The sequence below is a fragment of the Oncorhynchus mykiss genome, unplaced genomic scaffold, assembly GCF_013265735.2.
Source record: "Oncorhynchus mykiss isolate Arlee unplaced genomic scaffold, USDA_OmykA_1.1 un_scaffold_119, whole genome shotgun sequence".
Classification (NCBI taxonomy): Eukaryota; Metazoa; Chordata; class Actinopteri; order Salmoniformes; family Salmonidae; genus Oncorhynchus; species Oncorhynchus mykiss.
The window spans coordinates 1,295,500-1,315,520 of NW_023493660.1; the positions used below are offsets into that span (position 1 = coordinate 1,295,500).

Sequence of the window (20,021 nt, forward strand, 5' to 3'; positions counted from 1 at the left end):
CTCCCCCCGCTGCTCTCCCACTACCAATCCCCACTCTCCCACTACCTTCATCAATCCCTGCTCTCCCTCTACCTCTCCCTGCTCTCCATCCACCAATCCCCACTCTCCCTCCTCCTCTCCCCACTCTCTCCCTCCACCTCTCCCCGCGCTGCTCTCCCTCCTCCCACTACCTCTCCCCGCACTCCCCCCCATTTTCTCTGCTGCTAGCTACAGCAATATGGCTAATGAGAGCAGCATGAGAGCAGCTCCACAATCCAGCATTCCAGGACCAGACCACGTTGCAGCACAAGAGGCCTTTTCAGTTTGTCACCCACGCTTGGATGAAACCGTACTGACACACTCCCTCCCCCTCCCCCGGGCCAGGCCCCTGCTCCAGCCCCCCCCCCGGCCAGGCCGCTGCTCCAGCTCCCCCTGCTTCAGCCCCCGCTCTGGCCAGGCCCCTGCTCCAGCCCCCCCTTCTCAGGCCCCATTTCCAGACCCCCTGGGAGAGAGGGAAGGAGGACTGGCTACTGCAAAAGTAAACAGAGATCCAGATGAGGCTCAGACAGGATGTGAGGCTCAGACAGGATGTGAGGCTCAGGCAGGATGTGAGGCTCAGGCAGGATGTGAGGCTCAGGCAGGATGTGAGGCTCAGGCAGGATGTGAGGCTCAGGCAGGATGTGAGGCTCAGGCAGGATGTGAGGCTGATCCGGTAGAAACCCCCTTTCCCACTGCTGCCGTGCCAGAAATAGCTGAGGAAAATAAACTCCCATTCATCAGTAGAAACTAACGCTGAAACATCTTCACCCACCACTACTTCAAAGGGAATAGTGTACAGGAGGAGTGCTTTTCTAGGGCAATGACACAACCCCTGGGTTAGAGATCAGAGGAGAAAAATTACCTGATTGTTCTATAAATAGGGCTGAATAATCTCAGATCCTACTTATATATTCAACTGGAGGGAAACTAAAAAAAGTGGGCCTAAAACCATCTGTTCACACAACAGAAATATCCCAGCAGAATCCTAGTCATTTTGATAGCTACTACTGTCTGTCATGGTAGAGGCCCAGCTACCACCTCCAAGCAGGGAGGGAGAACTGTCTGTCATGGTAGAGACCTACAGACAGCCCAGCTACCACCTCCAAGCAGGGGGGGAGAACTGTCTGTCATGGTAGAGACCTACAGACAGCCCAGCCACCACCTCCAAGCAGGGGGGGAGAACTGTCTGTCATGGTAGAGACCTACAGACAGCCCAGCCACCACCTCCAAGCAGGGAGGGAGAACTGTCTGTCATGGTAGAGACCTACAGACAGCCCAGCCACCACCTCCAAGCAGGGAAAGAGAAATGTCTGTCATGGTAGAGACCTACAGACAGCCCAGCAGGGAGGGAGAACTGTCTGTCATGGTAGAGACCTACAGACAGCCCAGCAGGGAGGGAGAACTGTCTGTCATGGTAGAGACCTACAGACAGCCCAGCAGGGAGGGAGAACTGTCTGTCATGGTAGTGACCTACAGACAGCCCAGCCACCACCTCAAAGCAGGGGGGAGAACTGTCTGTCATGGTAGAGACCTACAGACAGCCCAGCAGGGGGGGGGGGGGGGGGGGGGGGGGGGGGGACTGTCTGTCATGGTAGAGACCTACAGACAGCCCAGCAGGGAGGGAGAACTGTCTGTCATGGTAGAGACCTACAGACAGCCCAGCAGGGGGGAGGGAGAACTGTCTGTCATGGTAGAGACCTACAGACAGCCCAGCAGGGAGGGAGAACTGTCTGTCATGGTAGAGACCTACAGACAGCCCAGCAGGGAGGGAGAACTGTCTGTCATGGTAGTGACCTACAGACAGCCCAGCCACCACCTCCAAGCAGGGGGGGGGGGGGGGGACTGTCTGTCATGGTAGTGACCTACAGACAGCCCAGCCACCACCTCCAAGCAGGGAAAGAGAACTGTCTGTCATGGTAGAGACCTACAGACAGCCCAGCAGGGAGGGAGAACTGTCTGTCATGGTAGAGACCTACAGACAGCCCAGCAGGGAGGGAGAACTGTCTGTCATGGTAGTGACCTACAGACAGCCCAGCCACCACCTCCAAGCAGGGGGGGGAGAACTGTCTGTCATGGTAGTGACCTACAGACAGCCCAGCCACCACCTCCAAGCAGGGAAAGAGAACTGTCTGTCATGGTAGTGACCTACAGACAGCCCAACCACCACCTCCAAGCAGGGGGGGAGAACTGAAGACAAACAATGTATACGAAATGCTTCAGTCTGGTTTTAGACCCCATCATAGCACTGAGACGGCACTTGTGAAGGTGGTAAATGACATTTTAATGGCATCGGACCGAGGCTCTGCATCTGTCCTCGTGCTCCTAGACCTTAGTGCTGCTTTTGATACCATCGATCACCACATTCTTTTGGAGAGATTGGAAACCCAAATTGGTCTACACGGACAAGTTCTGGCCTGGTTTAGATCTTATCTGTCGGAAAGATATCAGTTTGTCTCTGTGAATGGTCTGTCCTCTGACAAATCAACTGTAAATTTCGGTGTTCCTCAAGGTTCCGTTTTAGGACCACTATTGTTTTCACTATATATTTTACATCTTGGGGATGTTATTCGAAAACATAATGTTAACTTTCACTGCTATGCATTTCAATTAAACATGGTGAAGCCCCAAAATTGCCCTTGCTAGAAGAATGTGTTTCAGACATAAGGAAGTGGATGGCTGCAAACTTTCTACTTTTAAACTCGGACAAAACAGAGATGCTTGTTCTAGGTCCCAAGAAACAAAGAGATCTTCTGTTGAATCTGACAATTAATCTTAATGGTTGTACAGTCGTCTCAAATAAAACTGTGAAGGACCTCGGCGTTACTCTGGACCCTGATCTCTCTTTTGAAGAACATATCAAGACCATTTCAAGGACAGCTTTTTTCCATCTACGTAACATTGCAAAAATCAGGAACTTTCTGTCCAAAAATGATGCAGAAAAATTAATCCATGCTTTTGTCACTTCCAGGTTAGACTACTGCAATGCTCTACTTTCCGGCTACCCGGATAAAGCACTAAATAAACTTCAGTTAGTGCTAAATACGGCTGCTAGAATCCTGACTAAAACCAAAAAATTTCATCATATTACTCCAGTGCTAGCCTCTCTACACTGGCTTCCTGTCAAAGCAAGGGCTGATTTCAAGGTTTTACTGCTAACCTACAAAGCATTACATGGGCTTGCTCCTATCTATCTCTCTGATTTGGTCCTGCCGTACATACCTACACGTACGCTACGGTCACAAGACGCAGGCCTCCTAATTGTCCCTAGAATTTTTAAGCAAACAGCTGGAGGCAGGGCTTTCTCCTATAGAGCTCCATTTTTATGGAACGGTCTGCCTACCCATGTCAGAGACGCAAACTCGGTCTCAACCTTTAAGTCTCTACTGAAGACTCATCTCTTCAGTGGGTCATATGATTGAGTGTAGTCTGGCCCAGGAGTGGGAGGGTGAACGGAAAGGCTCTGGAGCAACGAACCACCCTTGCTGTCTCTGCCTGGCCGGTTCCCCTCTTTCCACTGGGATTCTCTGCCTCTAACCCTATTACAGGGGCTGAGTCACTGGCTTTACTGGGGCTCTCTCATGCCGTCCCTGGAGGAGGTGCGTCACCTGAGTGGGTTGAGTCACTGATGTGGTCATCCTGTCTGGGTTGGCGCCCCCCCCCCCCCCTCACCCTTAAGTTGTGCCGTGGCGGAGGTCTTTGTGGGCTATACTCAGCCTTGTCTCAGGATGGTAAGTTGGTGGTTGAAGATATCCCTCTAGTGGTGTGGGGGCTGTGCTTTGGCAAAGTGGGTGGGGTTATATCCTTCCTGTTTGGCCCTGTCCGGGGGTGTCCTCGGAGTGGGCCACAGTGTCTCCTGACCCCTCCTGTCTCAGCCTCCAGTATTTATGCTGCAGTAGTTTATGTGTCGGGGGGCTAGGGTCAGTTTGTTATATCTGGAGTACTTCTCCTGTCCTATTCGGTGTCCTGTGTGAATCTAAGTGTGCGTTCTCTAATTCTCTCCTTCTCTCTTTCTCTCTCTCGGAGGACCTGAGCCCTAGGACCATGCCCCAGGACTACCTGACATGATGACTCCTTGCTGTCCCCAGTCCACCTGGCTGTGCTGCTGCTCCAGTTTCAACTGTTCTGCCTTATTATTATTCGACCATGCTGATCATTTATGAACATTTGAACATCTTGGCCATGTTCTGTTATAATCTCCACCCGGCACAGCCAGAAGAGGACTGGCCATCCCACATATGCTCTCTCTAATTCTCTCTTTCTTTCTCTCTCTCGGAGGACCTGAGCCCTAGGACCATGCCCCAGGAATACCTGACATGATGACTCCTTGCTGTCCCCAGTCCACCTGACTGTGCTGCTGCTCCAGTTTCAACTATTCTGCCTTATTATTATTCGACCATGCTGGTCATTTATGAACATTTGAACATCTTGACCATGTTTTGTTATAATCTCCACCCGGCACAGCCAGAAGAGGACTGGCCACCCCACATAGCCTGGTTCCTCTCTAGGTTTCTTCCTAGGTTTTGGCCTTTCTAGGGAGTTTTTCCTAGCCACCGTGCTTCTTCACCTGCATTGCTTGCTGTTTGGGGTTTTAGGCTGGGTTTCTGTACAGCACTTTGAGATATCAGCTGATGTACGAAGGGCTATATAAAATAAATAAAATTTAAAAAATAAACTGTCTATCATGGTAGAGACCTACAGACAGCCCAGCAGGGAGGGAGAACTGTCTGTCATGGTAGTGACCTACAGACAGCCAAGCTAAATGCAGAGTATTTCCCTGACCACGCACACAGCCCAGTCTCTCTCTCTCCTGAACCCAGAGAACACAGCCCGGTCCCTTTCCTGTCTCACAGGACACAGGTCCTTTCTGTTCCCTCCCAGGTCCCTTTCATGTCTCTCTCCTGAACCCAGAGAACACGGGTCCTCTCTGTTCCCTCCCAGGTCCCCCTCTCTTCACAGTAGCCACGTCTCCTCTATTCTCCTTCCCACTAAGCCTTCAGGGATCTCCATACTAGAGGTCGACCGATTAATCGGAATGGCCGATTAATTAGGGCCGATTTCAAGTTTTCATAAATCTGTATTTTTGGACACCGATTTTGCCAATTTTAGTTTTTTTTAGACCTTTATTTAATCTTTATTTAACTAGGCAAGTCAGTTAAGAATACATTCTTATTTTCAATGACGGCCTAGGAACAGTGCCTATTTCAGGGGCAGAACGATAGATTTTCACCTTTGCAAGATTGTATCCCCCGAGCTGACACAATCTTGCAACCTTACAGTTAACTAGTCCAGCGCTTGAATGGGTGCCTCTGGAATATCTGACATGTACATTGCATTCTAAAACAGATCAGTTCTACAAAGTATGGGAACCTTATGTAAATTACCTAGAACCTGAGGTATCAGCTATTATGCTGCAAGGATTCTCTTAGAATGGCGGGGATGTATGTATTTCAGAACTACACTGTACGTTCCATGTGTGGAACCTAACCTCCTGGTTTAAACTGAGCTTTGTTTAATTCCTGTTTGTAAGTTTGTTTAAAACGTACGTATTGAGAGACGCAATGATGGGGATGGGGTGAGAATCACCGAGCGGGAAGAGGAAAATGGTATGTATGTATGTATGTATGTATGTATGTATGTATGTATGTATATATATACACACATATATATACACATATATATATATATACATACATACATATACATATATACACACACACACACAGGTATGTGTAAGTGAGTGCTGTTTTGTCTTGTTGCTTTGCCTCTGTTGTTGTATCTCTTAATATGTGTTTAATAAAACACTACTGTTACAAAACTAGTCCAACTCAATAACGACCTGCCTCTCTCTCCTTGCACTCCACAAGGAGACTGCCTGTTACGCAAATGCAGTAAGCCACGGTAAGTTGCTAGCTAGCATTAAACTTATCTTATAAAAACAAATCAATCATAATCACTAGTTAACTACACATGGTTGATGTCCTGCGTTGCATATAATCTGACTGAGCACACAAGCATCTAAGTATCTGACTGAGCGGTGGTAGGCAGAAGCAGGCGCGAAAACATTCATTCAAACAGCATTTTGTGTGTTTTGCCAGCAGCTCCTCGTTGTGCATCAAGCATTGCGCTGTTTATGACTTCAAGCCTATCAACTCCCGAGATGAGGCTGGTGTAACCGAAGTGAAATGGCTAGCTAGTTAGTGGGCGCTAATAGCGTTTCAAAGGTCACTCGCTCTGAGCCTTGTAGTGGTTGTTCCCCTTGCTCTGCATGGGTAAGGCTGCTTCGAGGGTGGCTGTTGTCGTTGTGTTGCTGGTTCGAGCCCAGGGAGGAGCGAGGAGAGGGACGGAAGCTATACTGTTACACTGGCAATACTAAAGTGCCTATAAGAACATCCAATAGTCAAAGGTTAATGAAATACAAATGGTATAGAGGGAAATAGTCCTATAATAACTTTTTACCTAGGAATATTGAAGACTCATGTTAAAAGGAACCACCAGCTTTCATATGTTCTCATGTTCTGAGCAAGGAACTGACTGTCATAATTACAAATAAATAAATAAAAACATTTTTAAAAATTGGCTGATTAAATCGGTATCGGCTTTTTTGGATTTCCAATAAAATCCGTATTAGCATTGAAAAAAATCATAAATCGGTCTACCTCTACTCCATACACATCCATTTAGCCATCCGGTGCAGTCTCCTCTATTCTCCTTCCCACTAAGCCTTCAGGGATCTCCACACACATCCATTTAGCCATCCGGCACGGTCTCCTCTATTCTCCTTCCCACTAAGCCTTCAGGGATCGCCAGACACATCCATTTAGCCATCCGGCGCGGGCTCCTCTATTCTCCTTCCCACTAAGCCTTCAGGGATCTCCAGACACATCCATTTAGCCATCCGGCACAGTCTCCTCTATTCTCCTTCCCACTAAGCCTTCAGGGATCTCCACACACATCCATTTAGCCATCCGGCACGGTCTCCTCTATTCTCCTTCCCACTAAGCCTTCAGGGATCTCCAGACACATCCATTTAGCCATCAGGCACGGTCTCCTCTATTCTCCTTCCCACTAAGCCTTCAGGGATCTCCACCCACATCCATTTAGCCATCCGGCACGGTCTCCTCTATTCTCCTTCCCACTAAGCCTTCAGGGATCTCCAGACACATCCATTTAGCCATCCGGCACAGTCTCCTCTATTCTCCTTCCCACTAAGCCTTCAGGGATCTCCACACACATCCATTTAGCCATCCGGCGCGGTCTCCTCTATTCTCCTTCCCACTAAGCCTTCAGGGATCTCCACACACATCCACTTAGCCATCCGGCGCGGTCTCCTCTATTCTCCTTCCCACTAAGCCTTCAGGGATCTCCACACACATCCATTTAGCCATCCGGCACGGTCTCCTCTATTCTCCTTCCCACTAAGCCTTCAGGGATCTCCACACACATCCATTTAGCCATCCGGCACGGTCTCCTCTATTCTCCTTCCCACTAAGTCTTCAGGAATCTCCATACACATCCACTTAGCCATGCGGCACGGTCTGTCCCGTGATAACTCACAGCCTCAGCTGCCTGCCAGGCCTCCAACTATGTCATACCCAAGTCTGTTTGCACAACAACCAAGGGAATCAAACAATCATCCTACTAGATGCAGATGAAGTGTGGTGTAAAAGCAGGAGGGAACCTCCGCCTTCACTGAAGCTGGGATGAAGCCACGTGAAGCTGAATAAACAGCCGTGTGTAACTATGAAGCTGGGATGTAGCCACGTGAAGCTGAATAAACAGCCGTGTGTAACTATGAAGCTGGGATGTAGCCACGTGAAGCTGAATAAACAGCCGTGTGTAACTATGAAGCTGGGATGTAGCCACGTGAAGCTGAATAAACAGCCGTGTGTAACTATGAAGCTGGGATGTAGCCACGTGAAGCTGAATAAACAGCCGTGTGTAACTATGAAGCTGGGATGTAGCCACGTGAAGCTGAATAAACAGCCGTGTGTAACTATGAAGCTGGGATGTAGCCACGTGAAGCTGAATAAACAGCCGTGTGTAACTATGAAGCTGGGATGTAGCCACGTGAAGCTGAATAAACAGCCGTGTGTAACTATGAAGCTAAACATTACATCATATTACCATATGACTGTAGGACAGAACTAACCTTACCATATCTATTCTGTTGATCAACACATGGTCTGTAAAACAATGTCACAGTGAGTCAGTGAGCACAGGAAATCATTCAGAGGTCACTACACTGTAAACCTCTTTCGTGTTAACCAATAAGCTAGCCAAGTAGCCATGCAAAGGCCAATATGCAAAAGAAGAAATCAGAACAATCCCTCTCTCAACACTTCCCCTGGTCTCTGAGAAATCAGAACATTCAACGATTCCCCTGGTCTCTGAGAAATGTGGGCCTATATCTTTCATTGTGCTTCTATAGATCTGGGCCTATATCTTTCATTGTGCTTCTATAGATCTGGGCCTATATCTTTCATTGTGCTTCTATAGATCTGGGCCTATATCTTTCATTGTGCTTCTATAGATCTGGGCCTATATCTTTCATTTGTGCTTCTATAGATCTGGGCCTACAGCTTTCATTATGCTTCTATAGATCTGGGCCTATATCTTTCATTATGCTTCTATAGATCTGGGCCTATATCTTTCATTGTGCTTCTATAGATCTGGGCCTATATCTTTCATTTGTGCTTCTATAGATCTGGGCCTATATCTTTCATTATGCTTCTATAGATCTGGGCCTATATCTTTCATTGTGCTTCTATAGATCTGGGCCTATATCTTTCATTATGCTTCTATAGATCTGGGCCTACAGCTTTCATTGTGCTTCTATAGATCTGGGCCTATATCTTTCATTATGCTTCTATAGATCTGGGCCTATATCTTTCATTTGTGCTTCTATAGATCTGGGCCTATATCTTTCATTATGCTTCTATAGATCTGGGCCTATATCTTTCATTATGCTTCAATAGATCTGGTTCTACAGCTTTCATTATGCTTCTATAGATCTGGGCCTATATCTTTCATTATGCTTCTATAGATCTGGGCCTATATCTTTCATTATGCTTCTATAGATCTGGGCCTACAGCTTTCATAATGCTTCTATAGATCTGGGCCTATATCTTTCATTGTGCTTCTATAGATCTGGGCCTATATCTTTCATTGTGCTTCTATAGATCTGGGCCTATATCTTTCATTGTGCTTCTATAGATCTGGTTCTACAGCTTTCATTTGTGCTTCTATAGATCTGGGCCTATATCTTTCATTGTGCTTATTTTTATCTGGGCCTACAGCTTTCATTATGCTTCTATAGATCTGGGCCTATATCTTTCATTATGCTTCTATAGATCTGGGCCTATATCTTTCATTATGCTTCAATAGATCTGGGCCTATATCTTTCATTATGCTTCTATAGATCTGGGCCTATATCTTTCATTATGCTTCAATAGATCTGGTTCTACAGCTTTCATTATGCTTCTATAGATCTGGGCCTATATCTTTCATTATGCTTCTATAGATCTGGGCCTATATCTTTCATTATGCTTCTATAGATCTGGGCCTACAGCTTTCATAATGCTTCTATAGATCTGGGCCTATATCTTTCATTGTGCTTCTATAGATCTGGGCCTATATCTTTCATTGTGCTTCTATAGATCTGGGCCTATATCTTTCATTGTGCTTCTATAGATCTGGTTCTACAGCTTTCATTTGTGCTTCTATAGATCTGGGCCTATATCTTTCATTGTGCTTATTTTTATCTGGGCCTACAGCTTTCATTATGCTTCTATAGATCTGGGCCTATATCTTTCATTATGCTTCTATAGATCTGGGCCTATATCTTTCATTATGCTTCAATAGATCTGGGCCTATATCTTTCATTATGCTTCTATAGATCTGGGCCTATATCTTTCATAATGCTTCAATAGATCTGGGCCTATATCTTTCATTATGCTTCAATAGATCTGGGCCTATATCTTTCATAATGCTTCTATAGATCTGGGCCTATATCTTTCATTATGCTTCTATAGATCTGGGCCTATATCTTTCATTATGCTTCTATAGATCTGGGCCTACAGCTTTCATAATGCTTCTATAGATCTGGGCCTAGATCTTTCATAATGCTTCTATAGATCTGGGCCTATATCTTTCATAATGCTTCTATAGATCTGGTTCTATATCTTTCATTATGCTTCTATAGATCTGGGCCTATATCTTTCATAATGCTTCTATAGATCTGGTTCTACAGCTTTTACAATTGTGATAATTCATGGTTTATTATTTTAGAGACGTAGCAATCTGGAAGGTCTATAATACTATTCACACTCTTCATCACTGAAATCTTTTGCTGTGTTGAAACAGACCCTTATCTTTCACTGTGTTGAAACAATAACAGACCCATATCTTTCACTGTGTTGAAACAATAACAGACCCATATCTTTCACTGTGTTGAAACAATAACAGACCCTTATCTTTCACTGTGTTGAAACAGACCCATATCTTTCACTGTGTTGAAACAATAACAGACCCTTATCTTTCACTGTGTTGAAACAGACCCATATCTTTCACTGTGTTGAAACAATAACAGACCCTTATCTTTCACTGTGTTGAAACAGACCCTTATCTTTCACTGTGTTGAAACAATATCAGGCCCACATCTTTCACTGTGTTGAAACAGGCCCTTATCTTTCACTGTGTTGAAACAATATCAGGCCCATATCTTTCACTGTGTTGAAACAATATGAGGCCCACATCTTTCACTGTGTTGAAAGAATAACAGACCCATATCTTTCACTGTGTTGAAACAATATCAGGCCCATATCTTTCACTGTGTTGAAACAATAACAGACCCATATCTTTCACTGTGTTGAAACAATATCAGGCCCATATCTTTCACTGTGTTGAAACAATAACAGACCCATATCTTTTGCTGTGTTGAAACAATAAGACCCATATTCAGCCATATCCTCGTTTTCTTTTTCCCAACTGAAACAAGCCTTTAAATCACGTGCTGTGTTGGCTACATCCTTCAAATGGAGACCAGAAGCATCCCATCTCCCTCGAGACGCGAGGCGGGCATCTCCACCAGACACACACACCATAAATTGCAGGCGGTACATTGTCGGGCAATCCCCGTTGTGCAGGGATATTTACAAGATAATATCTGGGATGTGTTTCTTTTATAGTGTCCCACCCCTCTGTTACAAAATGATTAAGCCTTATGCTCATTTGAATAGTCAATGATAACATATCAAGACCCAGATAAATGTTTTAACTCACTCAGGAGGATAAGGATTCTGTCTCAAATGGAGACTCTCCTCGGTGAATGGTCGGAAACAACAAGGAGAAAGCTGTCCGTTTCTGGGTTACAGATCACACTGCAGCTCCTTGGCTCAGGCTCAAACATCTGTTAACGGGTCAAGTTTCCCCTCCACTGTCTGGAACCCATCAACGGAACCCATAGAACACCGCCAGCGTTCCAGAGCTCCAAACAAATCATTCTGGTTCACACCAGAGAAACAAACCTTGAGCCCTGAATGTAAAGGGCCACTTGGTGTTCCAGATGTCTAGTCGAGGTCCTTCAGGCTAGATAACCTTCAGGACGCCACAGTAACAAACATGACGACAGAGACAAAATACAATACACTTTAATGATCTGTGTGTGTGAACTTTAAAAAGTAGGCTAGGGCTGCATTCAGAACACACACCATATACTGGGCTATCTGGAAATAGCTGCAGGATTAAACATTACATCAAAACTATTACATTTCTGTAGCTGCTTTAAGGAAATACCTGCACTCAACTAGTGTAATACGTTAGGAGATAAAGTAGATCCTTCATTTCACCAGTCACATTATGAAGCTTCCCATAGTTCCCCAGAACAGTTGGGCCAGTCACATTATGAAGCTTCCCATAGTTCCCCAGAACAGTTGGGCCAGTCACATTATGAAGCTTCCCATAGTTCCCCAGAACAGTTGGGCCAGTCACATTATGAAGCTCCCCATAGTTCCCCAAAACAGTTGGGCCAGTCACATTATGAAGCTCCCCATAGTTCCCCAGAACAGTTGGGCCAGTCACATTATGAAGCTTCCCATAGTTCCCCAGAACAGTTGGGCCAGTCACATTATGAAGCCTCCCATAGTTCCCCAGAACAGTTGGGCCAGTCACATTATGAAGCCTCCCATAGTTCCCCAGAACAGTTGGGCCAGTCACATTATGAAGCCTCCCATAGTTCCCCAGAACAGTTGGGCCAGTCACATTATGAAGCCTCCCATAGTTCCCCAGAACAGTTGGGCCAGTCACGTTATGTTACATTATGAAGCTTCCCATATTTCCCCAGAACAGTTGGGCCAGTCACATTATGAAGCTTCCCATAGTTCCCCAGAACAGTTGGGCCAGTCACATTATGAAGCTTCCCATAGTTCCCCAGAACAGTTTGGCCAGTCACATTATGAAGCTTCCCATAGTTCCCCAGAACAGTTGGGCCAGTATTGACAGGGGCAGTGTGTCGTCCATATTGACAGGGGCAGTGTGTCGTCCATATTGACAGGGGCAGTGTGTCGTCCATATTGACAGGGGCAGTGTGTTTTCAGTACCGGTACCCCTTGTGTATATATTACCTCAATGACATCCACTAACCGGTACCCCACACATTGACTCAGTAATGGTACCCCCTGTATATATTACCTCCACTAACCTGTACCCCACACATTGACTCAGTAATGGTACCCCCTGTATATATGACCTCCACTAACCGGTACCCCACACTGACTCAGTAATGGTACCCCCTGTATATAGCCTCCACATTGACTCTGTACCGGTACTCCCTGTATATAGCCTCCTTATTGTTACTCTTATTCTTTACTTTTAGTTTAGTACATTTTACTACAGGTATGATGTGAAATAAAGTGCTAGGACTCCTTTAAAAACACAACCTTGTATTATATACTGTACTCTATGCCATCTACTGTATCTTGATTTGATTTGACTCCTTTAAGAACACAACCTTGTATTATATACTGTACTCTATACCATCTACTGTATCTTGATTTGATTTGACTCCTTTAAGAATACAACCTTGTATTATATACTGTACTCTATACCATCTACTGTATCTTGATTTGATTTGACTCCTTTAAGAACACAACCTTGTATTATATACTGTACTCTATGCCATCTACTGTATCTTGATTTGATTTGACTCCTTTAAGAATACAACCTTGTATTATATACTGTACTCTATACCATCTACTGTATCTTGATTTGATTTGACTCCTTTAAGAACACAACCTTGTATTATATACTGTACTCTATACCATCTACTGTATCTTGATTTGATTTGACTCCTTTAAGAATACAACCTTGCTGAATCTACTGACCTACAATCTACTGCACAATGACTGACGCAATGTCAACAAGTACTTTGTACTAAACGCATCAGTTGTTAATCCACAGCAAACTATATAGGATGCCACACAGCAGAGGCTGGGCAACCCCCAACTAATCCCCTAACTGAATATCTAGACAGCGCTCCAGATACGACCCAGTGTGTCAGACCAAACCCCAGTAGGTTCACCGGGTTGTCTTCCAGCTGAAGATAACTTCCTGCAAGTAGAAACAGGTACTTTGTCATTCAAAGGGTTTGGATGTGTCAGACCTGTAGTAAATCATATTACTACCATAATCTGTCTCGGTCATTGTTAAAAAACAGAAACCAAGCCATCGGAAACAGACTGCTAGACCCACTACTGGATGTATGGATTCCTGTGTGCTTCTTTATAACATGTCAAATCACAGCACAGAAATGTCCCTGTGTGCCCCCCGCATTAGTCCACTGGCCCACGGGCCCTGGTCTACAGCAGTCCACTGGCCCACGGGCCCTGGTCTACAGCAGTCCACGAGTCCACTGGCCCACGGGCCCTGGTCTACAGCAGTCCACTGGCCCACGGGCCCTGGTCTACAGCAGTCCACTACATAGAGAACAGGGATCCATTGGGGGGAGACACGATGCTAACGCCAGGAAGGGAAGCAGCGTTCAGGACAGAGGCAGGACATTAACAACAACATGATTTGATGGATCCTCAGACTGGCTCGCATTTCCAAACGGACAGACTGAGCAATACAAGTGGGAGCAATAAAACAGGAAGTGGAAATGATTTTCAGTGCAGCTACAGCTAGATAATATTACAGAACAATATGATATTGGTCATGCAGAAGGATGGGCTGGATTTACTATGAAAACAAGGCCAAGTACCTAACATGAAGTAACAAGAGTAAACTTGTTTAGGTCCTGGTTGGTTTAATGACTGAGGCATTCCAGCGGGCTCCTCCAATACGCACTCTGCCACCACAGAGACAACGGCTCAAACACCACCATATTTTAATATCAGGGGCTCAAACACCACCCTGTTTTAATATCAGGTGCTCAAACACCACCCTGTTTTAATATCAGGGGCTCAAACACCACCCTGTTTTAATATCAGGGGCTCAAACACCACCATGTTTTAATATCAGGGGCTCAAACACCACCATGTTTTAATATCAGGGGCTCAAACACCACCCTGTTTTAATATCAGGGGCTCAAACACCACCCTGTTTTAATATCAGGGGCTCAAACACCACCCTGTTTTAATATCAGGGGCTCAAACACCACCATGTTTTAATATCAGGGGCTCAAACACCACCATGTTTTAATATCAGGGGCTCAAACACCACCCTGTTTTAATATCAGGGGCTCAAACACCACCATGTTTTAATATCAGGGGCTCAAACACCACCATGTTTTAATATCAGGGGCTCAAACACCACCATGTTTTAATATCAGGGGCTCAAACACCACCATGTTTTAATATCAGGGGCTCAAACACCACCATGTTTTAATATCAACGGCCAAAACATTTGGAGTGGAGACCTTAGAATAACATTCAGTTTATTTGATTTGGGAAAGTATGTCCTGAAAAACTAACATACAGTTGGGTCTAAAACAAAGACATCTGGATATATTCAACAAGAGCAGAGAGAACTGGGTCAGTACAGAGATGGGGTTGGAAGGTCTGGGCCGTCTCAGAGAACTGGGTCAGTACAGAGATGGGGTTGGAAGGTCTGGGCCGTCTCAGAGAACTGGGTCAGTACAGAGATGGGTTGGAAGGTCTGGGGAGACAAGGCCGTCTCAGAGAACAGGGTCAGTACAGAGATGGGTTGGAAGGACTGGGCCGTCTCAGAGAACTGGGTCAGTACAGAGATGGGTTGGAAGGTCTGGGCCGTCTCAGAGAACAGGGTCAGTACAGAGATGGGTTGGAAGGTCTGGGCCGTCTCAGAGAACAGGGTCAGTACAGAGATGGGTTGGAAGGTCTGGGCCGTCTCAGAGAACAGGGTCAGTACAGAGATGGGTTGGAAGGTCTGGGCCGTCTCAGAGAATAGGGTCAGTACAGAGATGGGTTGGAAGGACTGGGCCGTCTCAGAGAACTGGGTCAGTACAGAGATGGGTTGGAAGGTCTGGGCCGTCTCAGAACAGAGGAAAACCTAGCCTACTAACTGGGCATAAAGACCACAGGGTGATACGTATGTATTCCCTGGGGAAAAGGAGTGAAATAGTGTGAAAAACAGAAGTGTAAATGATGAAGGTCGGGCCTACATGACGTAGCAATCCTTTATATCAGTCAACAGACACAGATGATACATGACATGTAGGCGAGCCTATACGGTAAATACTCTATGCTTGACGCTACATCCAACACCAGCCTTGTCCTTCTCATTAGGTTACCATGTCTACGAGGGCAGAACAGACCGTGTTAAACAGGATCTGATGTTCTGATGTGGAGCAGGAGAATGTTAAGCAACGTGGAGCTAACTAGAGCTGGTGAACTCAGAGAACCCGTCATTCACATGGCTACGCCGCTGTTGCTACGGGATACAGTCCAGCCATTGGTGAAAGAGAGTCTCTCTCTCTCTCTCTCTCTCTCTCCACTCCTAATGAGAGCTCTGCTGTCTGAAATATCAAAGTACCAAGCCAGTGACTCACACTGCTACAGAATAAACGAGGCCAATCAGCAGGCAGAGTTATATACTTTCAGGAAAGTACGATGTTCTCGGGCAGTTTGTTGTTACCATTATGCCAATTAATACTGTGTGTCACTGTACCAACAGTAAATAAGACAAAAGCAACGAGAATCAAAAACATTTAGAACAGAAGATTATTACATTCTAGAAACCACTACTATTTTTTATTTTACCTTTATTTAACTAGGCAAGTCTGTTAAGAACAAATTCTTATTTCCAATGACGACCTACCGGGAAACAGTGGGTTAACTGTCTTGTTCAGGGGCAGAACAACAGATTTTTACCTTGTCAGTGCTGGGATTTGATCTTGCAACCTTTCAGTTACTAGCCCAACGCTCTAACCACTAGGCTACCTACTGGTTACTGGCCCAACGCTCTAACCACTAGGCTACCTGATGGTTACTGGCCCAACGCTCCAACCACTAGGCAGCCCTGCCGGTTACTGGCCCAACGCTCCAAACACTAGGCAGCCCTGCCGGTTACTGGCCCAACGCTCCAACCACTAGGCAGCCCTGCCGGTTACTGGCCCAACGCTCCAACCACTAGGCAGCCCTGCCGGTTACTGGCCCAACGCTCCAACCACTAGGCAGCCCTGCCGGTTACTGGCCCAATGCTCCAACCACTAGGCAGCCCTGCCGGTTACTGGCCCAACGCTCCAACCACTAGGCAGCCCTGCCGGTTACTGGCCCAACGCTCCACCCACTAGGCAGCCCTGCCGCCCCTCCGCTCCACCCACTAGGCAGCCCTGCCGCCCCTCCGCTCCACCCACTAGGCTACCTGCCGTCCCTCCGCTCCACCCACTAGGCTACCTGCCGTCCCTCCGCTCCACCCACTAGGCTACCTGCCGTCCCTCCGCTCCAACCACTAGGCTACCTGCCGCCCCTCCGCTCCACCCACTAGGCTACCTGCCGTCCCTCCGCTCCACCCACTAGGCTACCTGCCGTCCCTCCGCTCCAACCACTAGGCTACCTGCCGTCCCTCCGCTCCAACCACTAGGCTACCTGCCGTCCCTCCGCTCCAACCACTAGGCTACCTGCCGTCCCTCCTCTCTAACCACTAGGCTACCTGCCGCCCATCCGCTCCACCCACTAGGCTACCTGCCGTCCCTCCGCTCCACCCACTAGGCTACCTGCCGTCCCTCTACTCCAACCACTAGGCTACCTGCCGTCCCTCCGCTCCAACCACTAGGCTACCTGCCGCCCATCCGCTCCACCCACTAGGCTACCTGCCGTCCCTCCACTCCAACCACTAGGCTACCTGCCGTCCCTCCACTCCAACCACTAGGCTACCTGCCGTCCCTCCACTCCAACCACTAGGCTACCTGCCGTCCCTCCACTCTAACCACTAGGCTACCTGCCGTCCCTCCACTCTAACCACTAGGCTACCTGCCGTCCCTCCACTCTAACCACTAGGCTACCTGCCGTCCCTCCGCTCCACCCACTAGGCTACCTGCCGTCCCTCCACTCTAACCACAACATGGCTTTGCAATCTGGAAACCAGAGAGAGCCTACTGTCATAGAACACAGACATGGCTGCCTTATGTTGTGGTACCGGTGGGGGAGGGGTGCTGCTGACCACCACCAGTCTCATGTTACATTCTGTCTCCTAGGGCAACAAAATAACATGTTCATTTCAACTACCGTTATTGTCATAGTAAAATGATTGGTGTATTTTCTCTGAAACAGAAGTCATTGAAACAACTAGCTGGCCTACATGCAGTCTGGTTTTAACAGTGATAAGAATGAATGAGTGTAGCCAAGGTGTTCTTGTTCAGATCCTACTCCTCAAAACATACTGTACGGCATGTTGATTCTCCCTCCACACACACAGTACTCTGAACCAAACACTTTTTGAAGCTATTGTTAGCTACACGTTTACAGATTCCCCACTCAGCAACAAAGGCAGACAGTTCAACCAGCAACACACGGCCAGACAGTTCAACCAGCAACACAGGCAGACAGGCCTCCGTTCAACCAGCAACACACGGCCAGACAGGCCTCCGTTCAACCAGCAACACACGGCCAGACAGTTCAACCAGCAACACACAGCCAGACAGGCCTCCGTTCAACCAGCAACACACGGCCAGACAGTTCAACCAGCAACACACAGCCAGACAGGCCTCCGTTCAACCAGCAACACACGGCCAGACAGGCCTCCGTTCAACCAGCAACACACGGCCAGACAGACCTCCGTTCAACCAGCAACACAAGGCCAGACAGGCCTCCGTTCAACCAGCAACACACGGCCAGACAGGCCTCCGTTCAACCAGCAACACATGGCCAGACAGGCCTCCGTTCAACCAGCAACACACAGCCAGACAGTGTAATTGTGTTGCTATTCCAGCTACTGACACTAGTACAATGGCAAGTTGTGTGTGACATGATGATCTAATCTTAAATCCCTGTGTTCACTCAGCTGTTCATTCCTGGCTGATAAAAAGGGGCCCAAACTAAATGCAACTATTCATTTATCTGGCTACCTGTCAGACAGTATTCACGTAGGCTACATTAGCAACACTGCTTTACCATTAGAAATCTGGCAACAAACAACAAATAGTGGGTTTTTACATGGGCCCTGTGATTTAGGACAAATCTGGAATGATTTACCTATTTATCCAGCACATTCAACATGTTTGTCCTCTTTACAACTGGTGGGCATGCCAGTTGTTAATATGCACTTCAGGTTCTAGCTAATTATTGTACAAGTCATGGAATTTCAGCCTTGATGTGGAAATCGAGGAAAGGGTCGCTAGAGCTGTGATCGACTCAACGTTGGCTAGCTAGGTCATTTAATCACAGGTCAATGGTTCTGACGATTAATTTAGCCTTAATATGATTTTGGGAAACCGGTCCCAGCTATCTCTCTGCTTGCTTACCCCTCTCTCACCCTGCTCTCTCTCCATGTTATCTCTCCATGTTCTCTCCCTGCTATCTCTCATCTCTCTCGGGTTTATTTGCTGTTAGAAATCTCTGACATTGTTGACACGCGCCCTTACTAACGGACAGTTAGCTAAACTAGCATAACGTCAGGTTTACGGTAGATAGATCAAGACTAACGTCTGACGCTACTGCCAAACAGTTATAAAAGATACAAAACTAAATTTACTTCATACAAGATAGATAATGTATGTATTTATTAGAATTATATGCCAATAGCGACTGAAAACCAGCTAACGGCGTTAAGAAGCTAACTTCATCTTTACAAAGCCAAACCAACACCAAATGCCTCATCGGTCTACGGTCGGACAAACCATTAAAAATAATATAAAATTCCTTACCGTCAACTCTGAATGGTTGTTGTCCCGGTGAGTAACGGCTCGGATGACCCCAGCTCGCCAGCCCCAGCGGCCGATATCCCGGAGATCCAGCGGCTCGTCTCCACCGACACACAGGAACCGCTTCCCAACCAGCTCCGGTCGCGTCTCCACCGCCATGGCCATCCACTGACAGCGAAAACAACCCCCTGGAAAACTCTAACACCGACGGCCTATCGAGCTCACATGTACTACATTAAACTGAACTGAATAATCCAAAGAAACGCATCAACTACCACTGTTATTTCGTCTTTAACGTGTAGCGTAACAACCCGGGGGGGATTTAAATTCCTTGCAGTCTCCACCCGTAAACAGTCGATCTTCAGCTCCGTGGCGAAACACGGTATCCCTCCGCTCCCAGATCCCTGCCGTGGCGATATACGGTATCCCTCCGCTCCCACATCATTGCCGTGGCGATACACGGTATCCCTCCGCTCCCACATCACTGCCGTGGAAAAGTTATCCCTCCGCTCCCCGAGGTAGACCAACACTGGAACACATCACTGCCGCGGTAAAACACGGTATCCCTCCGCACCCACATCACTACCATGGTAAAACATGGTATCCCTCCGCACCCACATCACTGCCGTGGTGAAACACTGTATCCCTCCGCTCCCCGAGGCAGACGACC

At 46.9% G+C, this 20,021-nt stretch overlaps 1 protein-coding gene across 11 annotated transcripts in view; it reads right to left on the reverse strand.

The window, feature by feature from the left end:
• The window catches only part of LOC110517734 (probable JmjC domain-containing histone demethylation protein 2C), a 225,697-nt gene extending 205,942 nt beyond the window's left edge, over positions 1–19,755 (reverse strand). For 10 of the 11 annotated variants that reach the window (XM_036972063.1, XM_036972064.1, XM_036972068.1 and 7 more), the window contains exon 1: positions 19,355–19,755. In XM_036972063.1, the coding sequence (XP_036827958.1) occupies positions 19,355–19,516 (162 nt within the window). In that variant the 5' untranslated portion in view covers positions 19,517–19,755. The remainder of the gene's footprint in view (positions 1–19,354) is intronic. The other variant, XM_036972062.1, reaches the window with a different exon arrangement.
• Positions 19,756–20,021: the final 266 nt, after the last annotated feature.